The following is an 18,436-nucleotide window of genomic DNA, read 5'->3' as shown; positions in this document are numbered from 1 at the left end:
GCCGGGATTGGAACCCAGAGGCCATGCCCCTAGCCACCCTGGGATACTCCCAAACTGTAGCAGGAAGGTTAAGAGTTCGGGCTCCAGGGGCAGGCACATTGCCTGGACTTGGGTTCTGGGTCCTCTACCCTGGGACAGTGTGACTTTGATCAAGTTACTTCCCTGTGCCTCAGTTTTCCTCCTCTGTAAAATGGGGATAATTACAGCATATCCCAGGACAGATCTGTCTGCTAGCCTGGGCTCCCTGGATTCCTCTGTGAGCTGCTCCCAGAAAGGCTCAGGTGCCTGGATGCCCTTGTAGGGTGTGAATGACTGACAGCAGCTCCCTTGCCTTCTAATCTAGGAAGATGCCTTAGTTCTAAGAATGACATTGTAATGGTGGAATTCCAGTTCTGGAGATAGGCTGATGGGGAGAACCAAATTCCCTTACAGGGTTGTAGGAAAATGGGGACTGTCAGTTAACGTCTTTAAAAGAAAACATTAACTTGTCATTTGTACAGCGTGTGATTGCTAATGTGGGATCGTTGCTTCTATTTGGCATCCTGACTTAGTAGGTTGGAGATTTTCCTATTTGTTGTCATCACTGTCCCCCTTCTCCCCAATAAGAGCTGTGCTTCTGGACGCCGCACCTACACTCACACCAGACCCTCTGCCTGCTGTTCTGCCCACACACACCTTTTCCAGCAGCGGCTTCTCTTTCATCAGCTCTGAGATCCCAGCGGGTTTGCAGCGACTGCCCCAGGTCCAGAGGAGGCCCCTGTCACAGAGCTCAGGAGAGCCTCCCGGGGAAAGGCTGCTGAGGGTCTCAGAGAAGGGCTGAGAGTCACCAGGTCCAGTCCAGGTCTGACTTCCCAAGATGGTGGCTCCACTCTTGGCTTTAGTTTTTTAAATATCTGGTTTTTATTGATTTTTAGAGAGAGAGGAAGGGAGAGGAATAGAGAGATAGAAACATCATTGATTGGCTGTCTCCTGCATGCCCCATACTGGGGATTGAGTCTGCAACCCAGGCATGTGCCCTGATTGGAATTGAACCAGTGACCTCTTGGTTCATGGGTCAGTGCTCAACCACTGAGCCACACCGGCCTGGCTTGGCTTTAGTTTTGTCACCTGAGTGAGGACTGAGGGTGGTATCAGGGCCACCTCCCTGGTATTGTGCAGGACCTATTGGAAGAGAAAATGCTTTGTAATCTGTGCTCATCAGAAGGGCAGGAGCCACCAAAGAAACACTATTATCATGGTCTTACAGAGAGGACCAGAGAAGGGAAGCAGCGCGGGCCCCAGGTCCAGAGGGGCCCAGCCTGCGCTCTCTGGTCCTGGCTTCCTGGGCGGTGGGAGCGGATCTCTGTGGTCCCGGTCCAGCGGGAGCCCCTCGCGCCCCCTTGTGGCGGAGTAGCATGCGCTCGGCAAGGCGCTTTCACACCCTTTGGGTCATGCCCCTGTCCTTCCGCCCGCCTGGTAGAGGGGAGCAGGAGAGGCGTTATTATGCCCGTTTCACAGGCGAGGAAACTGAGGCCGGGGAGGAGAAGGGACTGGCCAAGATCTCCCCAAACTGAGCTTGTGGCTGAGCAGGGACTGGGACCCACACCCCCAACCCCAATATAGATGGATCTGGTCCTTAACCATTCCTGAGAGGCCTCCCAGGCACCAGAGCACTCTGCTCCTCTCCCCACCCTTCCGTTCCTCTCTACGACCCAGCCTCCTTTCTCCTTTTTATCTCCTCTTTATAAAAAAAATTAAATGTGAGGAGTAAGAAGCTCTGGGCCAAGGAGGCGCTCAGCTAAATGGGTCTAATCTAACCGCTTCCACAGAGCCGATGTGAGATACGCGGGGACAAACAGGTGTGCATGGTGCTCTCTCTGACAGTGCTGGGTTACCTGCCCCTGGTTCCCATTCCCCTCCCTGTGGCCTCGGACCTTTACCTCCCTCCCCTGCAGTGAGGGAGAGGTTGAGGAGTCTGTCCTCCTCCAGCAGGGGGCGCGCTAACCACTGTTTTCTTCCCGTCTACGGAATTTAAGATCCTCACAATAGCCTCAGAAGCAGGGAGGGGAAAGATCACACCCATTTGACAGATGCGGATACTGAGGTTCATGGAGGCAAGGTGAGCGCCTCAAGGTCTCCGAACCTGTCGATAGTAGAGCCAGGATTCAAACCGGTCCCCTCAGTCTCTTGCTGAGCCCCTGCTACGTGCAGGACACTCGGAGGCATGAGGCACTCTGATACACACGGGGTTTCAGAGAGGGATGGCACTTGGTCCTTCCTTCTGGGGTAAAATATGGTCCAACACGTGCACCAAGCAGAGACGGGGGGTGGGGGGGTTGGGGCGAGGAATGAAGGGGAGAGTCACAGAAGGGATCCTTGAGGAGTCAGCTGGAGCTCTGTCAGGGCAATCAAAGCAGTTCAGACAGAGACCGGCGTGTGCAAAAGCCCAGGGCAAGCAAGCACTGACCAGGGCTGGAGACGCAACTCTAAATGCTATGCACACACCTGCCCCTGCACTGCAGGCTCCTCCCCTCCCTCCCCAGACCTACTCCTCCCAGGTCAACTCCATCCTCTAGTTCTCCGGGCCAGTGCCCACATATCCTGGCTCTATCCTCACCTCCCGTCTCACACCTACATCCTGTTGGCTCTACCTCCAAGGCGTAAGAATCCAGTCACTTCTCTCCCCCCACTCCTGCTCATCAGCGTGGTCTGAGCCCCCACATCGCTGTCCCCCTAAGTGCTTTCTGCTTTTACCCTTGCCCCCTAAGTCTCGTTCCAATCCAAATGCCAGGTCACACCTTGTCACTCCTGCCCAGAACTCTGGAATGACTTTCTGTCTTACCAGAGTAAAGCCAAAGACCTCAAAATGGCCTAGAGGAGCTTAGACAATTGGTCCATGTCGCCCACCTCACCACCCCTCTGAACTCATTTTCTGCCATGCCTCCCCTCACTCCCTCCCTCCCGCCACTCTGGCTCCGTGCTCTCCGTGGAACACACAGGCACCCTAGAAAGGGTAAACTGCGCTTGCCATTCCTGCTGCCTGTAATGCTCTTCCTCCAGATATGTGACGGCCCCCTCCCTCACCTCCTTCAAGTCTTTATCCAGATGTCAGCTTTCCGGTGAGGTCTTCCCTGGGGTGATGTCGCCACCTCCCCGCCTCCCCCCGTGCTCCCTGTCCTCCCCAGCTGTCCTGTTCTCTATAGTACCCATTGCCATCATGCATACTGTATACATCGTTTATTCATCTTGTCTCTTGTCTGTCTTCTCAACTAGAACCCGAGTGCCCAGGCGGGGGCTTTGTTCGCTGCAGGATCCTCGGGGCTGGAGCAGGGTAGGCTCTGGACTGGTATTTGGGAACGGAGGGATGGGCGTCAGTTCCGGAGGAGAGGGATGCTGGAGAGGAAGCACAGGCTGGAACCTCCTGGGGTCACGCTAAGGTTCCCACCGTCTTTCTCAGGGGTCAACAGAGAGCCTCTAAAAGGGGTGTGCAGCGGAATGACAGATCGGATTTTAATTTTACGACGATCCTCTGGTTTTGAGGTCAGGTCAGAGGAAGCAAGAAGAGAAGGTGGCAGTGAGGGGCAATGGCCAGGCTCTAGCAGAAACCCAGGGGGACAAGACTGCAGTGAACAATGTTTAGAATTAGTTGCTGGGGAGGAGGGGGGTGCTGTGGAAATTTACAGTTGGGAAATTTCTGACTGCTTTGGGGTGGAGAGCTGCAGGGGTCAGGCTCACCAGCCAACCGGAAGGATAAGCTGAGGGAAAGTGGGGTTCAGGCCTAAGCTCGGAGGGTCCCTGGCATCCCAGGCCTGGCGGCAGGCACCAGATGTGGCCGCTGAGTGGTGAAGACGCCAACAGCCGGGCCCGGGAGGAAAGAAACCAGGAAGCAAACCGGTGCCTACCGGGGGCTGTGGAATGGCAGACCCGGCCTCACATGGCTTCTCCACCCCATGCCCTGCCCCGGAGCACAAGGGTCCCCAGTTCACAGCGAGGCCACCGCAGCTCAGAAGGATCGGTCGGGTGCCTTGCCTGATGGGAGACTGGCTCCATGGCTCTGACTCAACCTCCAAGGTGCTGGTGACCTTGAGCAAGTCACTGCCCCTGCTGGGGCCTCTCAGATTAGTTGGTACAGAGAGAAAAGCAGAAAAGGGTTTTCCAGTCTTCCAGCCCACCCGGCCCTCCACGCCTTCCAGCTCCCACCAGGCAAAGGAGGTGCCTCCTGGCCAACCTGCAACTCATTAACTCACCTGCCTGGGGGAGGGGCCTCGCTTTGGGGTAGGAGGGAGGCTGGGCTCTGCTTCCCAGCGGGGATCCCATTAACCCTTTAGGAATTTCAGAGAGAGAGAGAGAGAGAGAGAGAGAGAGAGAGAGAGAGATCAATCCCCACCCATATCCTCAGGATGCGTATGGTGTGTGTGAGAGAGAGACAGAGGGAGAGAAAGAGAGGGAAGGAGGGAGAGAGGGAGGGAGGGCAGCTCAAGCTCTGGCTTTGCCTTTATTCTCTGTGATTTTACCTCCCTGAGGCTCAGTCTCCAGGCCTGTTAAATGGGAACACCACCTGCAGCAGAGCAGGCTTGAGGATGTAAAACCAGGGCAGAGGGCGGCCCAGCATACAGTATGCCCTCGGTGAATGCCCAGCTGAGCCCCAGGACTCTGAGTCCCTGCTTGCTGTGTGACCCCGGAAAGGTTACTTAACCTCTAAGCTGGCTTGCTCATCTGAGAATGGGGTGGTACAGAGATGTAGGGATGAATAATGTAGCTGGACAGGAAGAAAGTAGGAGAGGTAACCGGCTCCCTGTCCCGGGAGATATGGGAGCAGAAGCTGAATTTGCCTCTGGTGGAGGGGTGGGGCTTACCTCTGTGAACAACTCTGACAATCACTACATACTCCATAGACACTGCCTGTCAGATGCATTAGCACTGAGCTGCAGCGTCAGTGTGGGCTTTCAGTGTCAGCAGCTAGCACCTGGTTTAATCCTCTCAGCCGAGCTCTCTGAGGCAGAAGGTGATGCCACTGTAACTCCCAGTTCCCATTTTATGGGTGAGCACGCTGAGGCAGAAAGAGGAGAAGCCACGTGTCTAAGGTCACTCCGCTGGTCCATGGCGGAACCAGCACGGTGTTCTGAATGCAGAGTCCATGTCCTTCTGGTTATGAACTCAGTGTATCCTGGCTCTGCCTCAGGGCCCCCCTTTTCTCATCTGCACAATAAACTCTCCCAGCTGACGGCCAGCCCTACCTGCCAGCGGGAGGAGTGCACCCTCTTGGGCGCTCTGGCCCGGTGCCCCCCCCCCCCCCCCCCAGACGGCAGCCCCACACACATCGCATGGGGCAGAAGAACCACCAGCTGGGCCCAGGCAGCCCACAGAGCCGGCAGAGATAATGAAAGGGATTCGCTTTAAGCACTTGTTACACAGCAACAGGATAACACAGCCCTGAGAAGCCAACGTCCGTCCGCGGAGTGCCTGCTGTGAGCCAGGCCCGTGGCAGGCACTGCAAGAAGCTCATGCGTTGTCTCTGGACTCAGGGCCTGCGAGGGGCCTTTCCCCGCCTCCCACTGTGGTCTGAACCAGCTGGTACTGTCTCTCCAGGGATGGCGGCAGCAGCAGGGATGACACTCTCGTAGCTGGGCGGAGGCGAGGCGGGCGGGTCCCCAAGCAGGGCAGCCCCGGAGGCGCGGCCCGGCAGGTCTTCCTCCGTGGGGTATGCAGGTGGTGCCAGGGGCCCCTCAACCAGTGGGCAGTGCACGGCCTCCTCATAAGTGGGGATGGCAACCAGCTCTGGGGTCCTAGAGGGACAGGAGAACAGAGGCTGTTAGCAGGGGCAGGGGGAAACCCACAGCGTGTCAGGGAGAGAGAGGGAGGGCCCTGCCTTGGGCCAAACTCTTTGCGGGTCCCCCGGGACCCCATATACACACTTGGAGCTTGGCATGAGCTGCCCTGCCAACCTCAGCCGTCCGTCCCACCCACCCTGCCCTCCCCCACGTGCTCACCAGGCCTCCTCGGCTCTCTCTGTAGGGAGAGTCCTCACCCGCCTCACCCTTCCCTGCTGCTCGTCCCCACTTGTCCCCTGAGACTCCTCTCGGAAGCTTTCCTGACTGCTAGCTCCCCCAGCAAAGCTCCCATAGTGCTCTGGGCTCCCACAGTGCTCTCCTGCTCCACACAGACCCCACCTGGTTGTCCTCTAGGGCAGGGACTGACGTTGAGGGTCATGGAACTGAGGGCAGATGCTGGGGGGGTGTTTGTTGAAAGACTGAATGATGGTCCACAGGCAGAAGGGTTCCCGGCCTACTGTCATACCTCTTTTTTAAAACATATTTTTATTGATTTCAGAGAGGAAGGGAGAGGGAGAGAGAGATAGAAACATCAATGATGAGAGAGAATTATCGATCGGCTGCCTCCTGCATGCCCCCTACTGGGGATCAAGCCCACAATCTGGGCATATGTCCTGACTGGGAATCAAACCGGTGACTTCTTGGTTTCTGGGTCGCCCCTCAACCACTGAGCCACACCCGACTGGGCTGTCATCTCTCTCACAAGAGCCAGAGCTGTGGACGCTCCGAGCAGGATGGGAGACCTCAGCTCTCCTGTGCATCTGGATGCCGGAGGCCCTGATGTGGTCCGTCCGCCCAGGGAGTACCTCTGCTCTTCTACCCCGGAGGTAACGTCAGCCACGCCTGTCTCTGAGCAGCCTGGCTTTCTGAGACTGGCCTCCACCTCCCTGAAATGAACCACCGGGCAGGGACGTGAGGCAGGGACCAGGTCCTGAGGCTCCTCCATCCAGGCTCTGCTGCTGGATTCCAAGAACGGACCCCAGCCCTCAGGCCCCTCAGGGCCCCAGGGGGTCACCTCTGGGGAGTCCCTTTCCCTCCCTCCCCATAGGACTCTGTGGGGCGGGAGTGTCACTGACCCGAGGCCTGCTTCTGCTTTGGGGGCGATACTGTCAGATACAGGGGCTCACTAGGTGATCCTGAAAGTCCCTTCCCACCTCAGTCACTCGAGGCCTGGCTGTGAGTCTGCGCACTGGCTGGTTCAACTCCCTGTTCTGCCACATTCCTGGTGGGCGACCAGGATCAGTAACTCCATTAATCTGAGCCTCAGTTTTCCCTCTGTAAATGGGGACAATAATGGCCCCTCCCCCACAGAACTGGGTGTGGATTAAATGAGATGATGCAGGGCTGCTTGGCACATGCTCTGTAAATGGCCGCCAGCCACCACGTCTCCAAGGTCTCCTGGAGGAAGGGGCGTGGGGAGCAAAGCTCACCCCGGATCTCCCGCAGGAAGGCTGTCCCTCGCCCAGGGTCACCAGTTTGCAGCTGGCGGGGAAGCCATTCAGCCCACACAGCGGGCCTGCCTATCTAGACAAAGGAGTGGCCGATGGCACAGGCTGGCCCAGAGGACAGAAGAGAAAGTGGAGGGGACTTCGCTCCAGAGGTTAGGAGGAGCCAAGCTGGGACCTGCGGATGCCCCTCATGTGAGCACCCATCATCCGCTGGGGACACGGCGTGTCTCTGGGCAACGCGTCTTCTCAGCCCAAGCCCAACGCAGCCCTCAGGGCGGCCCACGGGAGGCAGGCTTGCTGCTCCAGCCACAGGCAGGTCATGAAGCAGGCAGGGTGACGGAGGGCACCCGCCAGGAGCCAAAGCTGGGATTCCCCACCCAGTGCTCTTCCAAACTTCTCTCCCAGACCCTCCTCCTCGGAGCCAGCCCAGGAGCCTCGCAGCAGAGGAAGCTAATAAGAGACCTCATCCTTCTCTGCACTCCCAGCATCCTTTGCAGGTGAGGGCAGGCCAAGATCATTGCTCCTGGAGGCAGGCAAACCAGGTTCTATTGCTGTGTGACCGAGGCTGTGTTCACAACCCTCTCTGAGCCTCTTTCTCCTTATCTGTAAAATGGGGGTAATGATGTTCATTTTATAGATTCAAGGCAGAGAAAAATGGAAAAAGCTTTGACAACACTCAGGAAAAAAAGGAGGTAAGAAGGCTTCCAGCCCCTCCTGCCGTGGTCACTTCTCAGCCACACCTCTGCCGCTCCCCTCTTCTCCAAGCTCTGGAGACATGACACAGGCATTGGATGTGCTTGGGGCCACCCCAGCGCTAACCATGGGCAGGGCAGGGCAGGGCATAGGTGAGGTGAGCCTGCAGCAGGAAGTTTGCTTGGAAGCAGACTGGAGCGGCCCTCATGTAGCGCCAAGTGTCCGTGAGGGGTGGCCACAGCGCACGCGCCGGAGGAGGCTCTGTCCATGGTGCTCCGGGTGTGGCACCCTGCGGTGGCACGGGGCCAGCTGCCACTGTGGTGCCAAGCACAGGAAGCTCCTCAGGGCTGGGCTCACCACTCTCTGGAGCCCGGTTGGGGCCGAAGACCTGGCCTGGCGCCAGCTCCCCTGTCCTCAGCTGAGTCAGGCAAACAGGGTAGGAAAAGGGGAAGGGACGGGGATGACACACTACCTGCCCGACACTTCAGCCCTCTAATCTATCTCACATTCATGACAACCCTGGGTGGTACAGATAAGTGAAAGCCACACAGCAACCAGGCAGCAAAGCCCCAGCTCTGTCTGGCTGCAAAACTCAGCCAACTCCATCTATCACACCTCTCCCCACCCAGCGCCTAATCTCTCCAAACCTCAGGTTTCTCATCTGTAAAATGGGCCTAATCCTTACACTTCCCTCATAAGCTGCTCCACTTACGAGCAGTTGAGGCTCAAATCAGTTAGTGGGCATAGCATCCATTGTAAACTATAAAGTATCCTAATGGCAGCCAAAGATAATGTGTGCACGAACTTTAAAGTGTACGCACTTCCCCACCTGTCATCTCATCTGAACCTAACAACAATCCTAGGGAAAGGGTCTGTCACCCGTAGCTGACAGATGAGGAATTAGACACGGCTCAGAGAGTCTAAGTAACATGCCCAAGGACACACAGCTTATCAAAGAAAAGAGCAGAGACTGAAACCCTCCTGTCTGAATAGGACCATGCGTTTTCTGCTGTGCTCACTGAGGGTGGTGGCTCTGGGGTGCATCCTGTCTAGCCACCCTATTTAGGGGCTCACCCATAAGATGGGAGCCCCGAGAGGGCAGGGGTTTCGTCCAGTGTGGCGTTGTCGGTGCCCTGCAAAGGACCCACCACACAGTACTCGGTAAATGTTGTTAAATGTGTGAAAGAACAAGTAGATAAGTAAATGGAGAATGAGGTCCAAGAGGGGGAAAAACCTGGCTAAGCCATCAGCCCAGAAGGCGTCTCTGACCTGGGTTTATCTTCAGAGAGTGAGGTGCCTGGGACAGGAGCAGTAGAGTGACCTCCCCCTGGGGGCCAGATGCTGGTCTCCCAGGCGGCAGGGCTGGGCTGAGTCAGCCCCAGGGACAGGGCATGAACAGCAGCAGCCTCCCTGACCTCCAGCACCCGGTTCTGAATCTAAGAAGGGTCTCCAACCCTGGAGCACTCTGCGGCCTCCTGGGAGGGCCTCCTCCCTGGCCCGGCTGGGAGTGAAGGCCGGTGGCCCCACCTGCAGCTGTGGCCCGGGCCCTGTTGGGTCAACAGGGCTGTGTGTACGGACAACACCCACCCCTACACTCAGGCCACCCTGGGTGGGGAGGGCCAGCTCTGGGCCAGAGGGCCCTGAGGCCTGGCCTGGCTCCAGCTGACCACTGACTTGTGGTGTGACCAGTCACCGGTCTCTCTGCAACCCGGTCCTCACCCAAAAAGTGAAGAGCTTGGCTGGAGAGTTCCCAAGGCCCTGCCCTTCTAACAGGCGGGTCAAACCAAGGCCCAGCCATTGGACTAAGTGGCCTCTGTCAGGGGAGATAAGAAATCAAACGAAGGACTTGTATGCATGCATATAAGCATAAACAATGGACGCAAAACTCTGGGGGGTGAGGGCATGTATGGGTGTGGGGTGGGGGGGTAATGGTAAGATATGTACACATATAATACCTCAATAAAAAATAAATGAATTAAAAAAAAAGTGGCCTCTGTCAAACCAAGGCCCAGCCATTGGACTAAGTGGCCTCTATTGTCTCTGACCTCAAGGATTCACAAGCCAGTAGTGGGAATAACCTGTTACATTCCTTAACTCAGCATGCATTCCCCCACCCCCTTTTTTAAAATATATTTTTATTGATTTCAGAGAGAAAGGGAGAGGGAAAGAGAGAGATGGAAACATCAATGATGAGAGAGAATCATTGACCGGCTGCCTCCTGCACGCCTCACACTAGGGACTGAGCCCGCAACCCGGGGATATGCCCTGACCAGGAATCAAACCATGACCTCCTGGTTCATAGGTCGACACTCAACCACTGAGCCATGTCGTCTGGACAGGACACCAGTTCTTACCTTGCAGGGGAAAGAGGGCTGGAGAAGATGTACGCAGGCCCCTGACATGTGGGTACACCCAATACTTGGTCGAATGAATGAATACATAATAAGTGCAGGCATAATTCACTTTCTCAACAAGGCAAAAATTGGCTCTTGGTATTGGTGAGATAAAGCACAGATACACATCCAGAACATAAACACATATATAATGTAACTGTGGTATTTAAACTTTACAGGGGAGGATTGAGAAAAAAAATGCCTAAAGAGCCTCCTAAGAGGGAGTAAAAATGAAAATGAAGCTTGAGAAATGTTGTCTATTGCAAGATTTTTGTCTCTGCCCCCCCCCCGGGCCCCCCTGAGCCTTTGTACATGCTACTCTGCCTGCATCACCCGCCTCTCACCACCTTAGCCTCTTGAGGAAAAGTTGACATTTACTGTGCACCTACTGTACGCCAGGCACTGGGCTAAGTTCTACGTACGCATCATCTCATTTCATTCTCCCTGTGTCCCCCGAGCCAGGGAATGGGAGACAGCACAGACTCTGGTCCAAGTCCTGGCCCTGAAATACATACACTACCTGGGTGTCCTTGGGCAAGTTACTTAGTAACAGCGTGGTGCCTCCGTTTCCTCATCTGTAAATGGAGTAAATAACCGTACCTACTTCAGAGGACTGCTATAAGGATTAAAAGAGTATATATATGAAAAGCACATAGAACAGTGTCTGGCCCATGGTCAGTACTACACAGGTGTTTGCTATTATTGCTGCTGTTATTATTCCTGTTTTATTTCAGATGAGGCTGAGGCTCAGTGGGGTTGCATGATCTACTTGAAGTCCTACTGCTAGTTAGTAGAACCAGGAGAGGGTCCCAGTCAGTTTGACGCCTGCGCCTGGGCTCTGAACCACTGTGCTACTCTGCCCCATACCATGCTGAGCTCAGCTTTCCACCTCTTCCAGGAAGCCTTCCTGGATTTCCCCATATCTCCACAGGACTGTGTCTATGCCTCTCTCACAGCTCTAACTACCCCATGGGGATGCCACTCTACCTCTGTCATGGGGCTTTAAACTCCTCCAGGACTGTGCTGATCAGCCTTCAAGTCCCCAAGGCTTAGACAAATGCCTGGTCCTGGGGATGAACCCCGTGAGTTGCTGAGCAAATGCATGATGATGGAATGGTGCCCCATATGAGCAAATGCATGATGACAGAATGGTGGCCTGCTATGGCCCCAACCTGCAGCCCCCGCCATTCCCCACTAACCTGCAGCTCTCCTTCTCCGACGGCTCCACGGTGAGGTAGTACAGGTCTCTGGAGAGGTGATATGGGTCACTTCGGGGTGACTCCCAGGCATGGGCCTTGATGAACCACAGCAGGCCAAGGAGCAGCAGCAAGCCGCCTGCCCCAAAGCAGAAGAAGCTGATGGACCTGAGCAAGGAGCTGGGGGCCTCAGGCGCCGGGTACCCAGTGGGTGGGGCCGGCTGGCTGGGTTGAACACCCTTATCCCCTTCGCTCCACCACGCGAAGCAGAGCGTCCCGACGATCAGAAACACTGTGCCGCTGGCCGACATGCAGTAGCGGAGGGTGGAGGCCACTTGGCCCCTGTCACAGTTCTGGACATGCAGAGAGAAAGGGGAGAAGAAATGGGCATGTAAGCAGCCTGCCAAGTACTGGGAGCCTGGGTTTTAGTTCTCCTCCACCTGAGGTCACTGGGCACCCCTGGAGAGGTCATTTGAGTTCTCTGTGCCCCAGTGTCCTTATCCGTGTAATGGAGATGATGCTAACTTTGCGGGGCTGTTTTGAAGGTCACAGTGGATGTGTCTGAAGTTGCTAGCACCACGCCTGGGATCGAGGAGGAGTTCAGTAAGGGTGGCGATGTTTGCTCTGGGCCCCCTCCTGGCCTCAGAGGCCTCACTGCCCAGTGGGTATAAGATTGGGAGGGAGAAGAGCAAACACCTCTTGGGTCCACCGGGCCTGCCAGGATCGGGCTGGCTGGTGACACATTCCTCACTTCACCCAGTCACAATCCCGAGGGGTCGACAGTGTCCCCTCCATCTGACAGAGGAAGACACGAAATGCAGGACAGGAAAGGGAGCAAGCGTGAAGGAGGGCGCGGAGATGTCTGAAGGTAAAATTCATGATCTGAAGCAAAATTGCGCACAAAAATGTCCACTGTGGCCTTATTTATAATGACCCTAACTTGGAAAGAGCCAAAATGTCCAACTGTAGGGAAATGGTGGGTAAACCATGGCACAACCTCTAGATGGACTATTAATGACATTTTTTTTAAAAAAATCAAGCTTAGCACAAATGTTTAACAACAGGAGGGAAATGCTTTTGATATCTTACTTTTTTCAACTTAGAATACCTAATTACCCATATAGTGTTATCTCAACTCGGTAAAGAAAATACGCACAGGAAAAAAAAAAAAAAAAAACACTGGGAGGAAGCCTGGGCCCAGACAGGAAGGGGCTAAAACATACGTCTGTGTGGTCCCCAAAGGCGTTGTACATGCTGTTCTCTTCCTGGTAACTGCCCATTATCTCCCCTCAAGGCTCCGCTCAGCCCCATCCACGAAACCTTCTCCAGTGACACTTTAAATACCCAATCCGCTCGGCCTTCTTGGACCACAGTACTTACCTGTCTGTGATTAACTTCTCCTTTGCTGTCCATATTGGCCCTGTTCGCTGCTCTATCCCCCAAAGCCTAGCACATAATAGCTACTAAATAAAGATTTGTTAAAGAAATTCCCTTAAGTGAGGGGGAAAGTGTTGCTGGCCAAATATTTGTTGTGTGAAAAGCCTGCTCACAGCTGGAAGAGCGGGTGAGGGGGGATTCCAGAGGATTCCAGCTGCTTCAGCACCCAGCCCTGAAGCAGAGGCCTGGCTCTGGTCCCCACACCGCAGCTCACGGGCTGTGTCTGGGCTGAGCCTCTCCACTGCTCCAGGCCTGCTGCCTCATCTGCACAAGGAGCAGGTGCTCCAGCAGGCTGCCAGGAGGACTCAGGGTGGTTCCATCTCCCCCCCCACCCCCTCCCAAACGCTGAGCCAGAGAAGCAGGGAACTCACAGACCTCAGAGAGACGTCAATGGCCAGAAACACCTCCCAAATGGGAGTTTGCCCAGCCAGACAGGGTACATCAGAGCGATGCCCTGGGGAGCAGCTGTTCAAAGGCATGCGCCTAGGGGAGCAGAGGGGTGTGCACAATGTTCCAGATCCAGTAGGTGAAGCTTCAGATTTCAAAAGGGCATGTTCCCACCAGAGGGGAGGAGGGAGGGGTGGAAAGGGGAAGGGGCTTAAGGAGTACAAACTTCCTGTTATAACCTAAGTCGTGGGGATGGAAAGTACCGCATAGGGAACAGAGTCAATAACATCGCAATAAACTATGTAGGGTGGCAGATGGTTACTAGATTTATTGTGGTGCTCACTCTGTAAGGTATATAAATGTTGAATAACGATGTGGTACACCTGAAACTAATATAATACTGTATGTCAATTATAATCGAAAATAAATTTAAAAATTTTAAAGAGTATGTTCCCAAATGTGTTTTAAAATGTATGTGTGGTGCCCTGGCTGTGTGGCTCAGTTGGCTGGAGCATCGTCCCGTACACCACAAGGTTGCAGGTTTGATTCCCAGTCAGGGCACATACCTAGGTTGAGGGCTCACTCCCCGGTCAGGGTGCATACAGGAGGCAACCCATCAATGTTTCTCTCTCACATTGATATCTCTCTTTCTCTTTCTCATCAATTAAAAAAAATGATTAATAAATAAATTATATTAAATTAAATGTGTGTGGTTAAGAAATAAATCCACCCATGTTATCAATAAGAGAATGTGTGTGGTCCAGCCGATGTGGCTCAGGGGTTGAGTGTCAACCTATGAACCAGGAGGTCACAGTTTGATTCCTGGTCAGGGCACATGCGCGGGTTTCGGGCTTGGTCCCCAGTGGAGGTGGGTGTGCAGGAGGCAGCTGGTCAATGATTCTTTCTCATCATTGATGTTTCTATCTCTCTCTCCCGGTCCCTTCCTCTCTGAAATCAATTTTAAAAAATATATTTTTTAAAAGTGTGTGGGTGTACGTGTGTGCATGCACATGTGGGAGAGAGAATCTACACATGTAACAAGAGAATCTATAATATACACCAATCCATCTGGGCCATTTGCAAATTACCTGCAGTTCTCTGCCTGTGAATCTGTCTTTGAGGCAAGTGCCTCCTGTCTCCAGCTCAGGCATTTTCATGGGGGAAGAAAAGAACCTGACTTCCCTCCCCACAAAGTCAGACAGCAAGGAGAGGCTGTCAAGAGAAAAAGCTGGAGAAACCAACTTGAAAAAAAAAACACAAACCCACCAAAACAGCAAATCAATCACCGCAAGCCCTAGGCTGTATATTATGGCTCTTGACAGTTGCCCTTCATACCCAGCATCTCATCTGACTCCTCACAACAGGGCAGGGAAAGAAATTCCTGTTTTGCAAACGAGACAGGAGCCAGACAGGTGAGAGACTTTGCCCACACCCAGATACAACTGATTTCTCAACACCTGAAGAACTCACTCCTGCATCAGGGAACTCACAATGCTTTTTCCTGTGGGAAGAGGAGAAAACCACAGAGCGGGATAATAATGCAAAATAGAGAAGAACGTTCAGCCTGCTCCGCAGAGATGAGCATGATCCCCAGGTGGATGTTTCCTTTCCGTTTCTCCCTGGGCCTCCATACACAATGATGATGACAGCAGGTGTGTGCTGGGCATTTACATGGGCTGGACATCACACCAAGCACTTTACTGGTGTCCCATCACGTGATCCTCAGAGCAGCAACATGTCCCGAGGACATGGGGCTAGAAAACTGTCAGTCTGTCCGAGGTCAGTGTCAAAAGCAGCCCCGCCCAGGCTCTCCGGTTGCTTCTTCTCTCCTAAGCCCTTCCTTGTCTCCCAGTCCACAGCTCTAATCAAGTACTCTCAATCACCTGGACTCCTGTTGCGAAATCTTTCCTGCACAAGGTCAAGAACCCACACACTGCCTGGCTAGTGTAGCTCAGTGGTTGAGCATCGACCTATGAATCAGGAGGTCATGGTTCAATTCCCGGTCAGGGCACATGCCCGGGTGGCAGGCTCTATCCCCAGTAGTGGGCGTGCAGGAGGCAGCTGATCAATGATGAGTGATTCTCTCTCATCATTAATGTGTGTTTTTTTTCTCTCTCTCCCTCTCCTTTCCTCTCTGAAATCAATAAAAATGTATTTTAAACACACACACACACACACACACTGCTGGCCAGCCCTAGGCAGACCCGCTAAGGGCCAGGTAACAACCTCTCACACTTGTGTACACAGCACCCTGCTGGGGGAGGAAGAAGGAACTCCCTGCCCTGGAGGGAATAACCCCAACCCCGGAGAAGCCCTGATCCCGGCACTCAGCCTGACAGGCTGGCAGGCGCCCTCGCTCACCTCCCTCATCCTCCCACACACAAACACATCCAAACTCCTGCCACCTGGGGGCCCCTACACCTGCTGCTCTCCCAGGCTGGGGAGCCCTCTGTCCCCATCCTGGACCCTCATTTCACAGCCCCACCCCTTCAAGACCCAGCCCAACACCTCGCTTCTCCGTGCCTCCCTTCCCTCCTCTGTGACATGGGCACAGTAACACCGTGGTGTCCTGCTACCCACAAGGGAACGTTAGGTGCCAGTTTGCTGTAAAGAACTGGACCAGGTCGTCTAAACTAGAAGTGCCCATATCTCCACCTACACCGAGGCCCTGCGCGCCTGGGGCCTTGGGCCAAGGCCGCTCAGCGAGTTACAACACAGAAGACAGCCGAGTTGCAGGCTGCCCAGCAAGCCCCCGCGGTCAAGGTGAGGGAAAGGGACCAGACGGGTTGGACGTCAGGCGGAGCCAGCCGGCTTGCTCCCGAAGGAGCGAGAGGAGGAAGCTCGTACCCACCTGGGGCACAGCCATCGCGCGCTGGCGTCAGGGGCGGTCCGGGCGCGGGGATCCGGGGGGCAGAGGCATGGTGGCTGTCGGACCGAGAGCGGCGAGCACCTGGAAACGAGTCCCTCGGGTCTGCAGGGGGCGCCGGCCGGGAGGGGGTGGCCCTGGCGACGATCCCGAGCCCCACTCTCCGCGCCGCGCAGAAGCGCTAAGGTCGGGTCCGGGTCTTGTCCCGGGATCTCGCCTGTCTCCTACCCGCAGCCGCGTCCGTCGGGTCCGCCGCCGCCCCGCACCCGAGCGGAGGTGCCGAGCCGACTTCCCTCGCAGGCGCGGTCCCCGGCGGCGCGCACCAGCCGCTCATCTGCTACCCCGCGGGGCTCGCCCAGGACCGGCTTGGGGACCGCCCGGCTCCGGCCCTGGCTCGGCCGACTGCGGACCTGCCCTCTGGGCTCGGGCTCTGGGCGGGGCCCGCCGCTCCTCTCCTGGGATCCTCGTCCTCGCCGGCCGCCGGGTCTGGCGGAAACTCCGGGACCAGCTCCCGCGACTCCGGGGCGGCTCCAGGTGCCGCCCCGCCCGGCCTTAAAGCGAAAGCGCGCGTGGGGCTGGCGAGGGTTACGGTTTTCCTGCCCGGGGAGCGCCGAGACTGTTACCCTGAACAGTAGGGAATCGTCTGGCCTTGGGGCTGTCCTGCCCCCACTACGTCCCACCCCCCTCCTGGGGTGAGGGAGGGGGTGGGGGATTGGGAACGGAGACGACTGCTCTGAGAGCCACCAAAGCCCAGCCAGAGAGGGATCTAGGATTCCGGAGCCCCCCTTCTTACTCCCACTTTACAGCAAGGGAAACTGAGGCCCAAAGCGGGAAAGTCGCAGGCCTCAGTGCTTTACCGCAAACTACGTTTACGCAACTGGCTTTTCTTCTCCCTTAGGTCAGTCTGAGAGCCAGCCCTCAGGGAGACCCCCAAGACCTCACAGCCTAGCGGAAGTCAGTTTCAGAAATAAAGGCCCGGAGGTAGGTGCTTCCCCTGGCTCCTGCCCCAAGCTCCTGGGAGAAGGGGGCTTGAGAGCAGGCCTCCCCCCTGATGTGAGCCCTCTCTTCTCTGAGCCTTCCTCCTGTGTCAAAGGAGGGCTGAAGATTCAAATGTTGAGGATGGTCCAGCTGGCGGGGCTCAGTGGTTGAGCGGCGATCTACGAATCGGGAGGTTACGAATCGGGAGGTTACGGTTCCATCAGGGCACGTGCCCCGGTTGCAGGTTCGATCCCCAGTGTGGGGTTTGCAGGAGGCAGCCAATCAATGATTCTCTCTCGTCATTGATGTTTCTACTTCTCTCTTCCTTCCTCTCTGAAATCAATTTTATATATATACTAGTGGCCCGTTGCAGGAAGATTCCTGCAATAGGGCTTCCTGCTGCGGTCGCTGCCCCACCTGCTTTCCTCCCTTCTCCTCCGGCCCTGCCTGCTTCCCTTCCTTCTCCACCACCCCGCTTGCTTGCTTCTCCGCAGCTTCGCTCCCTTCTGCAGGCTTGGCTTCTTTCTACGCTGTCTTGATATGCAAATTAACCGCCATCATGGTTGGGTTGATTTGCATATTCACCCTGATTGGCCGGTGGGCGTGGCTTGGGCGTAGCGAAGGTGTGGTCAATTTGCATATTACTCTTTTATTAGGTAGGATATATATATATATATATATATATATATATATATATATATATATATATTTAAACTGTTAGGACTGAATGAGTTAAGCACTTGAGGTTAAACACTGGGCGTTTAACAAGTGCAGGCTAAAAGCAGTTTTTGTGGACTGGTTTTTGGGGTGTCTGGAGGGAGGATCAGGGGTGTGTGTGTGTGTGTGTGTGTGTGTGTGAATTCTTCTATGGGAGGACACCGGAGTTATCTTAGAAAGGAGGGATGGGGCAGAGCATCCAGGCTGGAGGAGTAGCAGGTGCAAAGCCCGGACAAAGTCACAGGCTGGTTAAACCTTGGCAAGTTCTTGTGGGTCAAAGGGAGCTGATTCCCAGACCAGCCTAGGTCTGTCTGGGTTTTGTTTTTGTCTTTTCCTGCTGCTCTGATAAGGCAGGGGACAGGCAGGGCCTGAGTCCCCTCACCCATGCCCCACAGAGCTGGCAGGGTGCACTCCCAAATTACAATGGCTCTATTTGAGAATCTCCTTCGTCAGTGGTGACTCCCTGAGGGCAAGGACTGGGTGTGACTTGGCTCAAGACCCAGCCAGACCC

General features: G+C 55.2%; 1 protein-coding gene across 1 annotated transcript; it reads right to left on the bottom strand.

The window, feature by feature from the left end:
- Window positions 1–5,335: 5,335 nt before the first annotated feature.
- On the bottom strand, window positions 5,336–16,726 carry TMEM61 (transmembrane protein 61). Its single transcript, XM_079778239.1, has 3 exons — window positions 16,216–16,726; window positions 11,544–11,893; window positions 5,336–5,765 (listed from the first exon to the last, which is right to left on the bottom strand). Exons 1-3 carry the CDS (start codon window positions 16,228–16,230, stop codon window positions 5,501–5,503), a joined length of 630 nt encoding a protein of 209 aa, XP_079634365.1. The 5' UTR covers window positions 16,231–16,726; the 3' UTR covers window positions 5,336–5,500.
- Between the last annotated feature and the right edge of the window lie 1,710 nt (window positions 16,727–18,436).

This window comes from Cnephaeus nilssonii (assembly GCF_951640355.1).
Source record: "Cnephaeus nilssonii genome assembly, chromosome: 7".
In the NCBI taxonomy this organism is placed as follows: domain Eukaryota; kingdom Metazoa; phylum Chordata; class Mammalia; order Chiroptera; family Vespertilionidae; genus Cnephaeus; species Cnephaeus nilssonii.
This window is presented reverse-complemented; position numbering and strand designations above follow the sequence as displayed.

Coding starts and splice junctions, on each gene's coding strand:
- TMEM61 (XM_079778239.1), bottom strand. Junction 5,766..11,543: donor TCGGAGAAGGAGAGCTGCAG/GTTAGTGGGGAA, acceptor CTGTCCCTCTAG/GACCCCAGAGCTGGTTGCCA.